This window comes from Lithobates pipiens, unplaced genomic scaffold (genome assembly GCF_037356315.1).
Source record: "Lithobates pipiens isolate NorthernLeopardFrog02 unplaced genomic scaffold, aLitPip1_a1.2 Scaffold_23, whole genome shotgun sequence".
In the NCBI taxonomy this organism is placed as follows: domain Eukaryota; kingdom Metazoa; phylum Chordata; class Amphibia; order Anura; family Ranidae; genus Lithobates; species Lithobates pipiens.
Window position 1 is genome coordinate 247,408,803 of NW_027507785.1, and position 15,484 is coordinate 247,424,286.

Here is a 15,484-nt window from a genome sequence, read left to right on the forward strand (position 1 = left end):
TAGTTGCTCGTAGTCATACAGCTAAGGGATAAGGTAATGTCTCTAGTATGATACACACTGCCTCGCTGCATTTCCCATGTACTTTTCTTCTTACAAGTAGCTACAAGATAATGCACATTCCTGGTATGAATGGACTGATGAGCGCCATTAGGGCTCTCTGGTTTGTTCTGATTTACTTAGGGATGGTAACTGTCTTTTTTTTCAAATTAAAAAAAAAAAAAAAAAAAAATTTATAATATATTTATTTAAAAATAAGTTTTAATACTTGTTGATCCTGCCAGTGTTTTTTTTTTAAACTTCTGTTAAAAGCCGAACCTCAGGGAAATTAATTATCCTCCCTTGTAGTGGGGCTGCGCCCATACTGCAGAGGTTGCCTGCTCGTTCCTTCAGAGCGCATGCGCCAGTGATGTCACTGGCTGCATGCACAGTAAATATCTGAAATTGTGCAAGTTTAGGATATTTTTACACTACCTATAGGTAAGCCTATATAAAAGGCTTACATATAGGTAACATTTAAAGAGGGAAGTTTACTTTCTCTTAAAACAGAAGAAAGCATTTTGCGATCTTTAGCTCGACTATAAACAGACTAAAGTTATTACCGATTATTAAGGGCCGATGCACACAACCACAGCATGGCTCTTCTAGTGGCCAATCTACAAATCTCTATATAAAAATAAATAAGTTCACGCGTCTCTTCAGGCGAGATCATGTTCCAAAAACATGAGAAATCCATAGGATTCCCCATCCACACTAAACCACATGGAGGGACGAAACTCCTGTTGCTGTACAGTAGTGGTTCTCAACTCCTGTCCTCAGGACCTACTAAAAGGCCAGGTTTGGAAGATAACTGAAATACATCACAGGTGATATAATTTGCTGCTCAGTGATTGCAGTATTGTAGTCGGCATCTCCTCAAGGTAATACTTAAACCACATGCCGACCAGCCACCGCAGTTATACTGCGACAGAATGGCACGGCTGGGCGAAACTACGTTATGCAACGTCGCTTCACCCTGTGGCCTCTAGGGGGCGCCCCACGAGCCGATGCGGGTGCCCGGTGGTCTCGATCACGCTCCCACACAGTTGTCGGTTCTGAGGGGAGAAGTGATAGATGGTCTGTTCATACAGAGTATGAACAGCAATCTGTTCTTTCCTGCACAGTCCCCATCCCCCTTCAGTTAGAACACAAACTAGGACACACTTAACCCCTTCAATGACCCCTAGTGTTAACCCCTTCACCGCCAGTGACATTTTTACAGTAATAAATTTTTTTTATAATTGAGCTGATCGCTATATTAATGCCAATGGTCCCAAAAAGGTGTCAAAATTGTCCGATGTGTCCGCCATAATGTCGCAGTCACAACAAAAAAAAAAAAAAAAAAAGATAGAGAGAAAATTATATTTATTATAAATCTATCCTCTATTTTGTAGATGCTATAACTTTTGCACAAACCAATATACGCTTATTGCGATTTTTTATAACAAAAATATGTAGAAGACTACATAATGGCTTAAACTGAGGGGAAAATGTATATATTTTTGGGGAATATTATAGCAAAAAGTAAAAAATGCGTTTTTTTCAAAAATGACGCTTTTTTGTTTATAGCGCAAACAATAAAAACTGCAGAGATGATCAAATACCACCAAACGAAAGCTCTATTTGTGGGAAAAAAGGTAGTCAATTTTGCTTGGGTGCAACGCTGCATGACCATGCAATTGTCTGTTAAAACGACGCAGTGCCAAATTGCAATAAGTGCTCTGGTCAGGAAGGAGGTAGAATCTTTCGGGGCTGAAGCGGTTAAAATCTGGCCCATTAGTGGGTCCTGAGGACAGGAGTTGAGAACCACTGCTGTACAATGTTCTGACAGCCAGCACCTGCAGAATAACCAGACAGTGACTGCAGCTAATTTGTAATTGTAATCCTAACCATAAACAGTGCGAGTCAATCTCCTGTTTCTGGCTACTGTATATAGGCAGCAAGCACTGTTCAGTTCAACTTTTAACACCCTGCTTCTTCAATTTTTAGGTCAAATTTTGGGTGGTGTCAGCAGGCCCAAAATTCAAGACATTTAATGTCTGCTTAAGGCTGGATTCACACCTATGCATTTTTAGTGCTTTTTGCATTCTTGCACTACAGAACGTGTTCCATAGGAAGCCATGTTATATGGACTGTAGTGCAAATCTGCAAAATGCATTAAAAATGCATAGGTGTGAATCAGGCCTAAGAGTTTTCAGTGGTCATCTAAAGGAATCACTAACTTTATAATGTAGCTCTGCTTGTTTAGTTGTCAAATCAGTGAGAGACAGTCAGGAAACCTGTATTCTTAGTAGATCAGTAACCTCATCGCTCTTCCTATGCAAGTTTCATTTTACAAACTGCTACACCAAGGATGGCATTTAGACTGATTAAACATCCGTAATCATTTACAATTTCAGCAAACAAGTAAAGGAAAAAACCTCCCTGACACATTGCTGTTCATGTTCCTTCACCTGTCATGATAAAAATAAGGAAGCTGCCAGCACAGACTTTGGAAGCTGTTAGCTTCCCATTTGTTGTGCTCATCCTATGACTTCACTGCATAGCAATAACTTTTGGAAAAAGTATACAGCTTGTCAAGTGCTGACCTGCTAGTTTGCTACAGAACAGTGACTGACTCGGTGAGCAGAGAAGCCACAGGATGATATGTACTGCCAGGGAGACAGCGGATTCTAAACATACTAGCAATGGCAGCTCCCATAATTCTTTAGCTGGCCATATATTTTTCTTATTCAATCTCCTTCAGATTTATATTCAGCTACATAGTACAAGGTCCTGTCTGATTGCATATATATTGAAGGTGTTTAGGTCTGAACTCATATTGTTTTGTCAAAAGTAGTATGAATTTTTTTTTTGCAAAATCATACTTAGGTTCTTCAAAGCCATACATAAACATGCACAAGTGGACTGCAAAGGCCCAAAGGAAAGCAACAAACAGGAATTTAGCTTTCAGATTTTGCTGCAGTATTGTAAAGACGTGGCAAGTTTATACACTACACGCCAAATAGGACAGCATGAAAAGGTTCAAGTAAAAAAAATAAAAAAAAAATAAAAAAAAAGTCTTACTCAGGCAGTGGAACCGGCGGGATCTCTGAGGTAGATGAACTGGAAATGTTTTCAACACTGGTAGCCAGGTTCACAGCTGCTTTTTCCACATCTTTAAGGTCAATATTGTCCAGAGGTACGTTTAATCCGGGTTCTATTTTCTTGTCCTGTGCAGACACAAATGTCAACAGAAAGCAATTTAAAACCAGAAATCAGCTAATACAAAACAACCTTGAGAAAGTCGACAGTCAAATAAAGTTGTACGCCATACAGGCACATCATATCAGCAATCCACTTGCTTACCTGTTCCTTAAGAGATCCTCATTTCTGTTTAAAGTCAATTTTTTTCATCATTCCAATTCCATTTTTTGTGAAGGGAAAAGGAAGTAGAGAGTCCAAAGTTGGCAGAATCCAGGAGTTTCCCTTTAATGCCCCTTTGACACTGAGGAGGTTGGTGCATCGGCAGTAAAGCTCCACTATTTTTCGCCGCGATTTACCATAAATTTTGTGGCGCTATTCGGCCACTAGCGGGGCACTTTTACCCCCCCGCTAGCAGCCGAGAAAGGGTTAAAACCACCGCAAAGCACTGTTGCAGCAGTGCTATGCCGGTGGTATAGCCGCGCTGCCCCACTGATTTCAATGGGCAGGAGCGGTGTATACACCGCTCCAAAGATGCTACTTGCAGGAGTTTATTTTTAACGTCCTGCAAGCGCACTGCTCCAGTGTGAAAGCACTCGGGCTTTCACACTGGAGAGACAGGAGCGGTTCTTTACAAGCTCTATTTGTGCCTCAGTGTGAAAGGGGTCTAAATCTCAAATGACAAAACATATTTAATAGGATAAGTTCACCCTTCATAACATGTTACACCCATATTCAGGGTATAACACGATACAAACTAGTCCCCAGAATTTAGAACGCTTGTCTGAGCTGTTAGAAAAAAGGGGCCCGAGAACTGAAATTACACTCTGAAGAGCTCAGTGAGAGGAGCTCTGAAGGGTGATTGGAGGGAAAGGACACCCCCTTCACACAAAAAAAAAAAAAAAACTGAGGCTGCCAATCACCTGGAGGTCCCTCTGTCACCTTTTGTAACTTGTCAGAAATGACTCATGCAGATAGCAGAGGAATGAAGCATCAGACAGAAATGATAATTGGGGCTCTTAATATAGAAAGTACACACTAAAGATGGATATACTTTGTTCATATTTCATGTCTGAGGATTACAACCACTTTAACATACAAAGCAAATTTAAAAACACTGATGCAACTGTAAATTAGAGATTCAACAAAACAGACTGGGGGCTGACCTAGTTTTCAAGTGACCCAAGACTGAAGTAGAAAGTAGGTTTGGGCACCAATAAATGGGAGTTTCCCCATGAACATGAAGACGGTGTGCCAGTGACGGTACCTATAAAACGCGGCCCCAAAACCACAATCTGAGAACTATACATTGCTGAGAACTCGCTACCCTTGTTACATTGCAAAGTTCCCGCTAGAGCTGCATGATTCTGGATAAAATGATTATTGCAATTTTTTTGCTTAGAATAAAGATCACGATTCTCGGCGCAACATCTTTCACATACAAAAATAATTGTGTTAACTACTGTTTAGTTTATTTTTTAACCACTTTCAGACCGGACCATTTTGCTGGTCAATGACCAGAGGTCTTTTTACAATTTGGCACTGCGCTGCTTTAACTGGTAATTGCGCGGTCATGCAATGTTGTACCCAAACAAAATTTGCGTCCTTTTCTTCCCACAAATAGAGCTTTCTTTTGATGGTGTTTGATTGCCTCTGCGATTTTTATTTTTTGCGATATAAACGTAAAAAGACCGCAAATTTTGAAAAAAAAAAATTATATTTTCTACTTTTTGTTATTAGAAAAATCCAATAAACTCAATTTTAGTCATACATTTAGGCCAAAATGTATTCAGCCACATGTCTTTGGTAAAAAAAAAAGTCAATAATTGTATATTTATTGGTTTGCGCAAAAGTTGTCACATCTACAAACTAAGGTACGTTTTCTGGAATTTACGCAGCTTTTAGTTTACGACTGCCTATCTCATTTCTTGAGGTGCTAAAATGGCAGGGCAGTACAAAACCCCCCCAAATGACCCCATTTTGGAAAGTAGACCCCCTAAGGAAATTGATAAGTGGCATGTTGAGCCCATTGAATATTTTATTTTTTGCCTCAAGCGATTGAATAATGACCAAAAATTTATTTTTTTTACACAAAGTTGTCACTAAATGATATATTGCTCACACATGCTATGGGTATATGTGAAATGACACCCCAAAATAAATTCTGCTGCTTCTCCTGAGTACGGGAATACCACATATGTGGGACTTTTTGGGAGCCTAGCCGCGTACGGGGCCCCGAAAACCAAGCACCGCCTTCAGGCTTTCTAAGGGCGTTACAGTTTTGAAGGCCATAAAATGCCAAGATGGCACAAACCCCCCCCCCCCCCAAATGACCCCATTTTGGAAAGTAGACACCCCTAAATTTAGGGGTACACTAGTGAGACTAGGTAATAAATGGCGGGTGCCCTGAAACTATAAAAAAATAACTAACCAACCAGCGTCACCTGCAACAGTTATATGGTGATCACTGGTGAAAGGGTTAACTAGGGGGCAATCAGGGGGCTTTATGCGGTAGTATATGGGGGTCCCTGGCGCTATAAAAAGCTGCGGCGAACCTAAATACCTACCTGCCTAACTAGCGTCACCTGTGACACTAATACAGCGATCAGAAAAACGATCGCTTATTAGGCTGGGTTCACACTGGAGCGATGCGGGAACACCACAAATCCGCGGCGGGTTCCCGCATCGCATGCCTCCCGGCGGCAGTTCACACTGCCCTATGCGAACTGCTGGGAGTGTCAGTGAAATGTTAATGACACCCCCAGATCAGTTCGCATATCGCAGTGCGATCTGCAAACTTGGATCGCATGGTGTGAACACCCATGCGATCCGATTCTGCTGCGGGCCAAAAAAAAGGGTCCCGTGCGAATTTGCAGCGGGTGCGATGCGAATTCAGCCATACTATCTGTATGGCTGAACTCGAATCGCACAGAGATCGGATGTGATTTGCACTGCAGTGCGGTGCGAATCACATTCGTTCTCATAAACCGCTGCAATGTGAACCCAGCCTTAGTGACACTGGCGACGGGGGGTGATCACGGGGTTAAACCTTTATTGGGGGGGTTAGGGGGGTACATTAGAACTAAAGGGGGCTAACCCTAACTGCCCTAACAGTTATTAGTCACAAATGACACCAATGCAAAAAAAAATAAAAATGACATTGGTGTCACTGTGACTGGGGGGCAGGGGTAATTGGGGGGGTGATCGGGGGGGTGTGAGTGTGCCTGGCATGTTCTACTGTGTAGTGACGTGTTGGTGCAACTCACCGATCCTCTCTCCTCGGTGTCGGAACGAAAAATACCGACACGGAGGAGAGAATACATCACTTCCTCTCCTGTGTTTACATTACAGGAGAGGAAGTGATGTCACGAACGATTTCTATTCGTCGGGAGCGATCGCGAGGGGGTGGCCATGAATGAATGGCCGCCCCCCTCGTCCGGGATCGCTCCCGAACGAATACCGACCGCCGCAGGCACCGGGCGGGGGCCCGATCGGGCCCCCGACCCGCGGGAAGGCAGGGACGTACATGTACGCCCTTATGCCTGCCCGTGCCATTCTGTCGACGTACATCGTCGTGCGGCGGTCGGGAAGTGGTTAATATTAATTTAAGTGCATTTTTTCCCGAAAAAAAAATTGTGTTCAAAAGACCACATGCTATAAAAAAAAAAAAAGTAAGTGTGTGTGTGTGTGTGTGTGTGTGTGTGTGTGTGTGTGTGTGTGTGTGTGTGTGTGTGTGTGTGTGTGTGTTGGTCTTTAACCACTTAAACCCCAGAACAATTTGCAGCCAAAGGACCAGGTCATTTTCTGCAATTCGGCACTGTGCGGTCGTGCAGTGTGGCTCCCAAACAAAATTGGCGTCTTTTTTTCCCCACAAATAAAGCTCTCTTTTGGTGGTATTTGGTCACCTCTGCAGTTATTTTCTGTGCTATAAACAAAAATAGAGTGACAATTTTGAAAAAAATTCAATTTTTTACCATAATAACCCCCCCCCCCCCCCCCAAAAAAAATATATAAAAAAAACAAACATTTTTTTCCCCTCAGTTTAGGCCGATACGTATTATTCTACATATTTTTGGTTAAAAAAAACAACAACAAAAAAAAAACAATTAGCGATTGAGTGGTTTGGGCAAAAGTTATAGTGTTTACAAAATAGGGGATAGTTTTATAGCATTTTTATTAATTGAGATCGCAATTTAACGATTAATCGTTCAGCTCTAGTTCCTGCCAAGCAAACCACAGTGCAATCGCTATGCCGTATTCACCTACAAGTGATCAGCCCTTTACACAGATTGAGCCGATCAACGCATAGTGATTACATACAAGCAGCCACAATTAGCTGAGAGAGCCAGCAACCTCCCATTGCTTTCAATTGGGCTGCCTCCGGGAGCTAATTGCTGGGAACCTTCACTGGCGTTCTCGCATGTAAACGCTATCCAGCACATTTGCAAGTATGAATGTAGCCTTAAAAAGAGAAATGTACAATAGAATATAGCATTGCTTTTTCATTATTAGGGAAAACCAAGAAAAAGACCTTTTCATCTTTTGTGCAGTCTTCCAATAGCAGATCTTCTCCCACGTGTCCCGATGATAGAGAATCTACTATTTCTGAAGTCTTTGGCTGTTCCTTATCCTCCTACATGGTTTGAACACAAAAATAATTAGTTGTAATAATGAATTAATAGCACATACATTTTTAACTTTCTCATAAAACCAATATACTGTGTCAGACTGTTCTCTCTATAGAATTAAAGTAGAATTTCAACTTTAGTTGGTTTTGGCCAAGCTGTCTCCATTACAAAAATGACAAGGTCACTGGGTGTTCTGTAATATACTGTAGTAATACTAGCTACATACAGTATGTAGTAGGTGGTAGCAGTGCAAGCGACTCCCCGTCTTTTTTTCAATAACTATAAGGCTCTCTTTAATGGCTGCGGTGGGAGGATAGCGTCACAATTTTCACATTGGCAGTGTGCGTTCGGGGCCGTGCTCCTGCATGCCTATCAAATAAATGCATTTGTTTTTATTATTAATTACGACTGGAATGCTACTTTAAAAAGCCTGAACATAACACAATGGTAACATTGTTTGCTACCCTAAAAAAAAAAAAACTTACAAGGAGGTCACGTGAGTGCTGAGCCTCGCTTGGAAATCAGGTATATAGCTGCATTTAATTAATAAAGCACAAGGACACTTGTCACTAGCAAAAAGGGACGCTTATGTAAACATAAAGTGGCTTAAAAACGAAAAAAAAAAAAAAAAAAAAAAAAAAAACTGTTCAAAAGCACGAGGTCTACATCCTCACACATTTAATAACTTAGTTATGACCGTGCCCAAGGGGTCATCTTCTTGCACATTGGAGGTCATCTACAAAAGGAGGAACAAAAGGATTCTGCTGGAAAGCATATTCTAAAAAGGTAGTGACAAAACCTGAAGTTCATGAGAACAGCCCCAGGCAGCCCATGATCAAAGTTACAGGGGAATGTCAATTGTTTACACAAAAAAACTTTCAAAATCCCTTAAAACAACATTTCAGGCACACATCAGTATAATGTTTGCATGCAGGTCAACACGCACGGTCAGCCCTGTCAATACTGGTCACAGTGACATTTACAAAATCCTCTTCTTGGCAGTCCATTGAGGGACACAAAGGGGTCGATTCACTAAGAGTTAAATATCGGCTCATAAAAAGGTGTTTTTTGTGCAAGTGTTCAATCCATTAAGAATTTCGCAGTAAAAATAGCGAATGTGGCGTTTGTTTGATTTAGCGGTAATGACCACATTAGTTAATGCGGTAATTTACCGCATTGAGCAGGTTGCTAAAGAGTGTGGGCTGGGAAGCCTGCCACCATGTCCTCAACGACGGACAGCTGAACGTAAAAAAAAAAAAAAAGCCAAAAATTAAAAAAAGTTACGTGTAAACACACACACATACGCTCCGATAAGGTTCTAGTATGGATTTTGGTGGGGTACCCCATGCAGTTTTTTTCCATCATTTTTAATAGCCATTTTTTTTTGTTTTGTTTTTTTTACATCTTTTGTCACCCATTGTTAAAAACCCGGCAGCCGGCTTCCCGGCCCACTCAGCAACCAGCTATTTGTCACAGAACAGTGTTTGGGTCCATTCAACCCCTGTGCTGTTTTTGACAAATACTGCATGCGATACCACCAGCAAAACCGTGGTGGTAAATATTGCATGCTTTTTTAAACTCTGGTCCACTTGTGAATTGGACTTCAGTATTACCTGGTGCCTTCATGGCAGCATACACATGGTTGGTTACCCCACCCCCAACCAACCCACAGGACCAATTTAACTATTTATAGAGTCGTGCCCCATTCTTTCTTCTGTCCTCAAACCTACGGGATTGCGGATGATGGATATAGCCTTTACCATACCACTATATTGGTACACCACTGCAGGTTCATACTCCCCTGTATATGGAATCCCAATACTTCGGCTGCTAAAGGCGCCAATAAGTTTGGAAATCCGTTTTAATATGGATCTTTTTGTGGGGTTTAGGAGCCCAGGCATTCCCTCTGGGATTCTGCACATATTCTGCTCTTGGTTTGAGAAAGCCCCTTGTTTGGGTTTTCCCCAGTTGCATGCTTCCTCTGGTTCTGGCTAGTGGTGACTATGGCTAAATAACTCACGAGGATAGCTGTAATGGCTAGAAGTCCGGAGTGGCTGTAAAACGGCGTTCACATGCTTCCCCCAACTCTGCGCATGTCTCGATGCCTCGTGCTCCTCTCCTGTGTTTGTTTTACTTCCTGCAGAGCCGGAGCACAGGGTGTGACATCACCGACACTTGTGCAGGTAGCCTCGTGAAGCCATCGGTGGCCATCTTGGCAATATAAAAGTGAGCTTCATTATGGCAGAGGCTCTCAGTGGGAAAACATTTCCTGGTAGTCTCGTGCTGTAACAGGCTGGAGCCAGCCCAAAGTAATTAAAATTATAAAATATTTAATTATGATTAAGTTGTAAAATTATATATATATATATATATATATATATATATATATATATATATATATATATATATATATATATATATACACACACACACACACACACATACATACATACATATATATATATCTCTCTTTTTTTTTTATATTATACATACACACACTTTTTTGGTTTGGCAGTTGCCTCCCGCAGTCCAGTATCATCCTTCCTCAACATACCAATAGGTAAGGGGCTGCAACTCCAGGTAAGTGCATTAAAAGAGCATTCAGGTTTTTTTTTTTCCCCCTTTTCCGAAAAAAAAAAAAAACAAAAAAAAAAAAAAAAAAAACACAGGTTTCCGGTCTTTTTTTCTTCTTACAGCCTGCAACGTCAGTAATCCCACAAAAATTCACCGGATAGGAGGTCCAAGGGTCACAGTTCCTCTAGAAGGGAGCACTCTTCAACCCATGGATCTCATAGCCACAGCTCTCCGACATATGGCAAGAGGAACTGTCTCTCCTCACCACTCCACCCACCCCAGAAACAAGACTGCTGTGTCTGCAGTAGAGAAGCGCTTCCAGAGAAATTGGTCTGTAAGCCATGTTTTCTGGAAGCAGCAGGAGACAAAAAAAGAAAAACAAGAGTCCATAGATGTTATGAAAAAATGTATAAAGGACTCCGTTCCAAGAATTGGCTTCATCTCGGGATTTGGCAACTCAGTCAACGATTGAGTTTTCTGCGGAAGCGCCAATGTCAGTTCGGATGAAGAAAAAGATGCAACAGAGGAGCATTGTTCCTCTTGACTTTTGTTTAACTGAGCAGTTTGTAGTCGCAGTGAAGGAGGCGATCCAATGGGAGGAAGCCCCCGAACCTCCGACCAAATCTACAAAGTACTTTCCTAAATTTAAAGAAAGGCACCAACCTTCCCACTTATGGAAGAGATAAGGGAAGTAGTTGCAGAGGAGTGGCGGAAGATTGAAAAAAAAGGCCAGTCTACTATTACCGCTTTCATAAGTTATACCCCTCATCAGGCTAAGATACTCAGCTATTGGATTCTTTACCTTCAGTAGACGCCTCTATTACAAGATTGACAAGAAATACCTCCGTGCCCTTAGAGGATGTAGTTTCCTTTAAGGATGTATTTGATCGCAAAATTGACACAGACCTCAAGAAAGCTTATTAAGCGGCTGGTGGGGCCTGTAAGCCAGCCGTGGCCCTAACTTTGGTTTCCAGAGAGACAAAAGCTTGGACAGATAACAGAGTTAGCCTTGAGACAGGGTATTGATTCACATGAGATTATCAAAGCCCTTGATGAACTAAAGTTGGCTTCAGACATTATGGCAGAAGCACCCAGTGTTATATTAAGATGTCCTGCATGGGCCATGTTATATTCAGTAACTGCCAGAAGATCACTTTGGTTAAAGCCATGGTCAGCAGACCCCTCTTCAAAACCAACATGGTGCTGCATACCTTCCGATGGAAAAGCACTTTTTGGCAAAAAACTTGATACCGCCATTAACAGAGTGGCAGGAGGAAAGAGTGGCCTGATACTACAGGATAGGAACAGGAGGAAGTAGTTTACACCTCGGCCTTCCTTTCAACAGAGGAACAAGGATACCAGGTCATATAGGCCAGGGAGAGAATATAGAAGCTGGAGAGGTTCCCAAGCAACTTTCTTGAAGATGGGCAAACAAAAACCACCATCTACTACGACCGAAAGCCAAAAATATTTTGACTCTCTGCCCATTCCAACCGGTCCAGTGCAGGCTTGCCTCAGGGCCTTCACTCAAGTTTGGGTGGAATCTTGCACAGATCAGCAGGTCATGTCCACGGTCCCCCACAGCCACTTCTGGAGGTTCAGGCGGCACACACCTCGCTCTTCATTTCTGCCCACCAAGATCCAAAGTTCCATATTAAAAAAAAAAAATAAAAAAAAAAAGGGGGAGATTCTCATTCAATATGTCAATAGTTGCAAAAAAATTTTCAGGGTTCTATTCCACAATCTTTTTAGTTCCTAAGAAAACAGGAGGCTGGAGACTGGTTTTGGATCTAAAGCATCTAAACAAATTCATTAGTCTGGAGCAGTTCAAAAATGGAATCACTCAATACAGCAATTCTAACAGTACAGTCGGAGGATTGGATGGTCTCTATAGACCTCAGATGCGTACCTCCATATTCCAATTCATCACGATTTCCAGCCCTTCTTACAGTTCAGTCAGGGAACTCCATCTTCAGGTTTTCGATGTCTGCCTTTCAACTGCCCCCAGAACCTTTACAAAAAAGGTATTCGGGAGAAGGGGGGATACATATTTTACACTACCTAGACGACATCCTAGTTCTGCCTCAATGCAAGGAGATGCTCCAAACCCCCCTACAAGAGGTAGTGGACACATTAACAAGGTACAGTAGGCTAATAAACTATCCAAAGCCTCAGTTTGCTCCAGCTCAGGAAATTATGTATCTGGGAGCTTTTTTCAATACCCCAAAGAGCAGTGTCCCCCCCAGACCCCCCCCGGAGAAGATCCCACTAATCATAGCCAAGGTGGGGAGAGTGATATCAAGCAAGACATTGTCAAGCAGCAAATTGCCTGAGTCTTCTGGGAACAATTTTCCTGGGCCCAGTGGCACCTGTGCACTTTTCAGTGAGGATTCCTCTCCCAGTGGAAAAGGAGCTCCCTATACCAGAAAATGCTAATAACTTGTACAATGAATTTTAGTCTATGGTGGTGGACAAAACCTCAATCTGCTAAACCACTGTCACCTTGGCCCCATCTCCTGGACCACTCTTAGATCAGATGCAAGTCGTCTGGGTTAGGGGGCCCACTTCAAAAAGGTCAGCTGATCCAGGGAAAATGGCAGTTCTACTCAGAAGGCATGGCGTCCAATATTTTGGCGCTCAGAGCAGCCTGGATGGTGATATCAAATCATGCATCATCTCAGAGGCAAATCCATTTTGCTACAGATGGACAACAAGTCGGCAGTGGCCCATGTCCAAAATCAAGGGGGGACACACAGCAGGTCGTTGTCCAATGAGGTGGCCCCAATAATGCTCTGGGCCGAAGAGAACCTCACCAACCTCAGAGCGTCTTACATCCCAGCTTTCGAGAATCACCTCACAGATCACCTATGAAGGAAGTTAGACAATGAGTGGTCCTTGAACCAGGACGTTTTCCAATGGATCTGCCACCAATGGGACAGTCCTCAAGTGGATATTTTTGCGACCCCTCTCAATTCGAAGACACCTCCCTTCTTCACAAGGTTTCCAGTCTGAGGTTCAGCGGGAGTGGATACCCTCGTCCAACCATGGAACTTCCAACTGGCATATGAATTCCCTCAGATTCTGAGGTTCCTTCAGCGCCTAACAAAAGAACAGGTGACAATCCTAGTGGTTATCCTCTACTGGCCAAGAAGACACTGGTTTACGCTGCTGTCCAGGTTTACCCTCTGCAACCCCTTAACACTTCCGGTCACACACACACACTACCTTCTGTCCCAGGAGAACATCTTCCATCCACATCCAGAGGTTCTGAATTTGAGGGTCTGGAGGTTGAGCGGGAAACGCAGGAGAAATTAGGTTGCTCCCACAGAGTAATTCAGACATTACTTCAAGCTAGAAAAGCTTCCACCAATAGCACCTACTATAAGGTTTGGAAGAAGTTTTTGGATTCTGCAGAAGCGAACAGTTTCAACCCATTAAAACCAGGAACCCATGAAGTTTTTATTTCTTCAAAAAGGATTAGATCTAGGACTGGGACTTTGCTCACTGAAGGTTCAGGTCTCGGCTTTATCAGCCATTAAAGCTGCACAAACTGGATGTAGCAAGGTCTCTCAGTCGTTACATTAGGCCAACATCCCCCTTCCGTAAATAGTAAGTCCTAGCAATGGGGCAAAAGTGTTCAAAGTGTCCTACTGGAAGTCACATTATCCTCACTGTGGTCAGTAGAGGTAGCAAAAGCCCTGAACTGAGCCTGCAGAGCACCAGCACTATAAACAGCAGCATCTAAACTGCCTGCATCCACTGGCATGACAGTTGTAAAAACTGTCATGCCAGTTGTCGGGGCGGAATCGACGTCAAAACGTCACTTCCACCCACAGCTCTTAAAAAGGGACTCTTTATTGCATTTTAGTGTAAATGAGATCAGAGTTGTTTTTTTAACCTAGAGCTCATGTTTAAGAGGTCCAAAAAGTGACACCATTTAAAAAAATAAATAAATAAAATAAAAAAGTTTCAAATGGGCCCCGTCCCACCGAGCTCGTGTGCAGAAGCAAACACACATGTGAGTAGCGCATATTAAAACTGTGTTCAAACCACATGCAAGGTTTGCTGCAATCAGTAGAGAGCAATAATTCTAGCCCTAGAGCTCCTCTGTAAGTCAAAAAATGCAATCTGTAGAATTTTTTTTAAACCTCCCCGATGGAGATTAAGGGTAAGTTTGTTGCCATTCCATGAGCGAGCACAATTTTTAAGCGTGACACATTGGGTATCAATAGGCACAACATTATCTTTCAGACTATATATAAAAAAAAAATAATAATAATAATAATAAATAATAATTGGGCTAACTTTACTGTTTTTTTTTTTTATTAAAAAATAAGACAAGTTTATTTTTGGCAAAAAAATGTTTTTTAAAACGTGTAAAACACCAAATCTCAGAAAGAGGCTCGGTCCTTCAGTGGTTAAAGGGAGGGAATTATATATATATATATATATATATATACACATACATATACATATACATATACATATACATACACCACACACACACACCTTTGGCATGTTAGTGTGGGCAGGCATTATCATATTTTCCTCATCACTAAATTTAAATACACACCTCTTTCTTCACATGCTCATCTTCATTTACAGAATGTTCATTGTGTGCAGATTGGGTTGAAGGAAGGGTGGTGTCTTCATTGCAGAACACATGGCCAGGTGGTAACCTAAAATAGAAAAGTATATAAAAAAAAAAAAACATTTGAATGAAAATCCTGCTTCGTTCAATAGTATGTTTTAAGATATCAGTATAACAAATAACAAAACTTTAACTTTTTTTTTTTTTATTAAAGTACAGAGTAATAAATGTTTTCAATCTACATGTGACAAATAGAATAAGCAAAACATGTAAACCAGGAGATCAAGTGTGATAAAGTTAGAAAAATATTGCTTTTATGAATGAATTTCCATTTATACAGTATACGTGTGTGGAAACAATCATGTTTGTTGCATAGACCTTGTGTCCTGCTCTGAACTTCTTATCTCAATGACAGGAACTGCCTTGCAGCAGTCCAAAGATCACAAAGTATATCTAAAGAAACACTTTATAA

General features: G+C 41.8%; 1 protein-coding gene across 5 annotated transcripts in view; it reads right to left on the reverse strand.

The window, feature by feature from the left end:
* Window positions 1-15,484, reverse strand: part of SUCO (SUN domain containing ossification factor) — a 156,419-nt gene that overhangs the window by 92,443 nt on the left and 48,492 nt on the right. For all 5 annotated transcript variants that reach the window (XM_077452996.1, XM_077452994.1, XM_077452993.1 and 2 more), the window contains exons 2-4: window positions 14,995-15,100; window positions 7,751-7,852; window positions 3,103-3,248 (exon numbers count right to left, since the gene is read on the reverse strand). In XM_077452996.1, coding sequence (XP_077309122.1) covers window positions 3,103-3,248; window positions 7,751-7,852; window positions 14,995-15,100 — 354 coding nt within the window. The remainder of the gene's footprint in view (window positions 1-3,102; window positions 3,249-7,750; window positions 7,853-14,994; window positions 15,101-15,484) is intronic.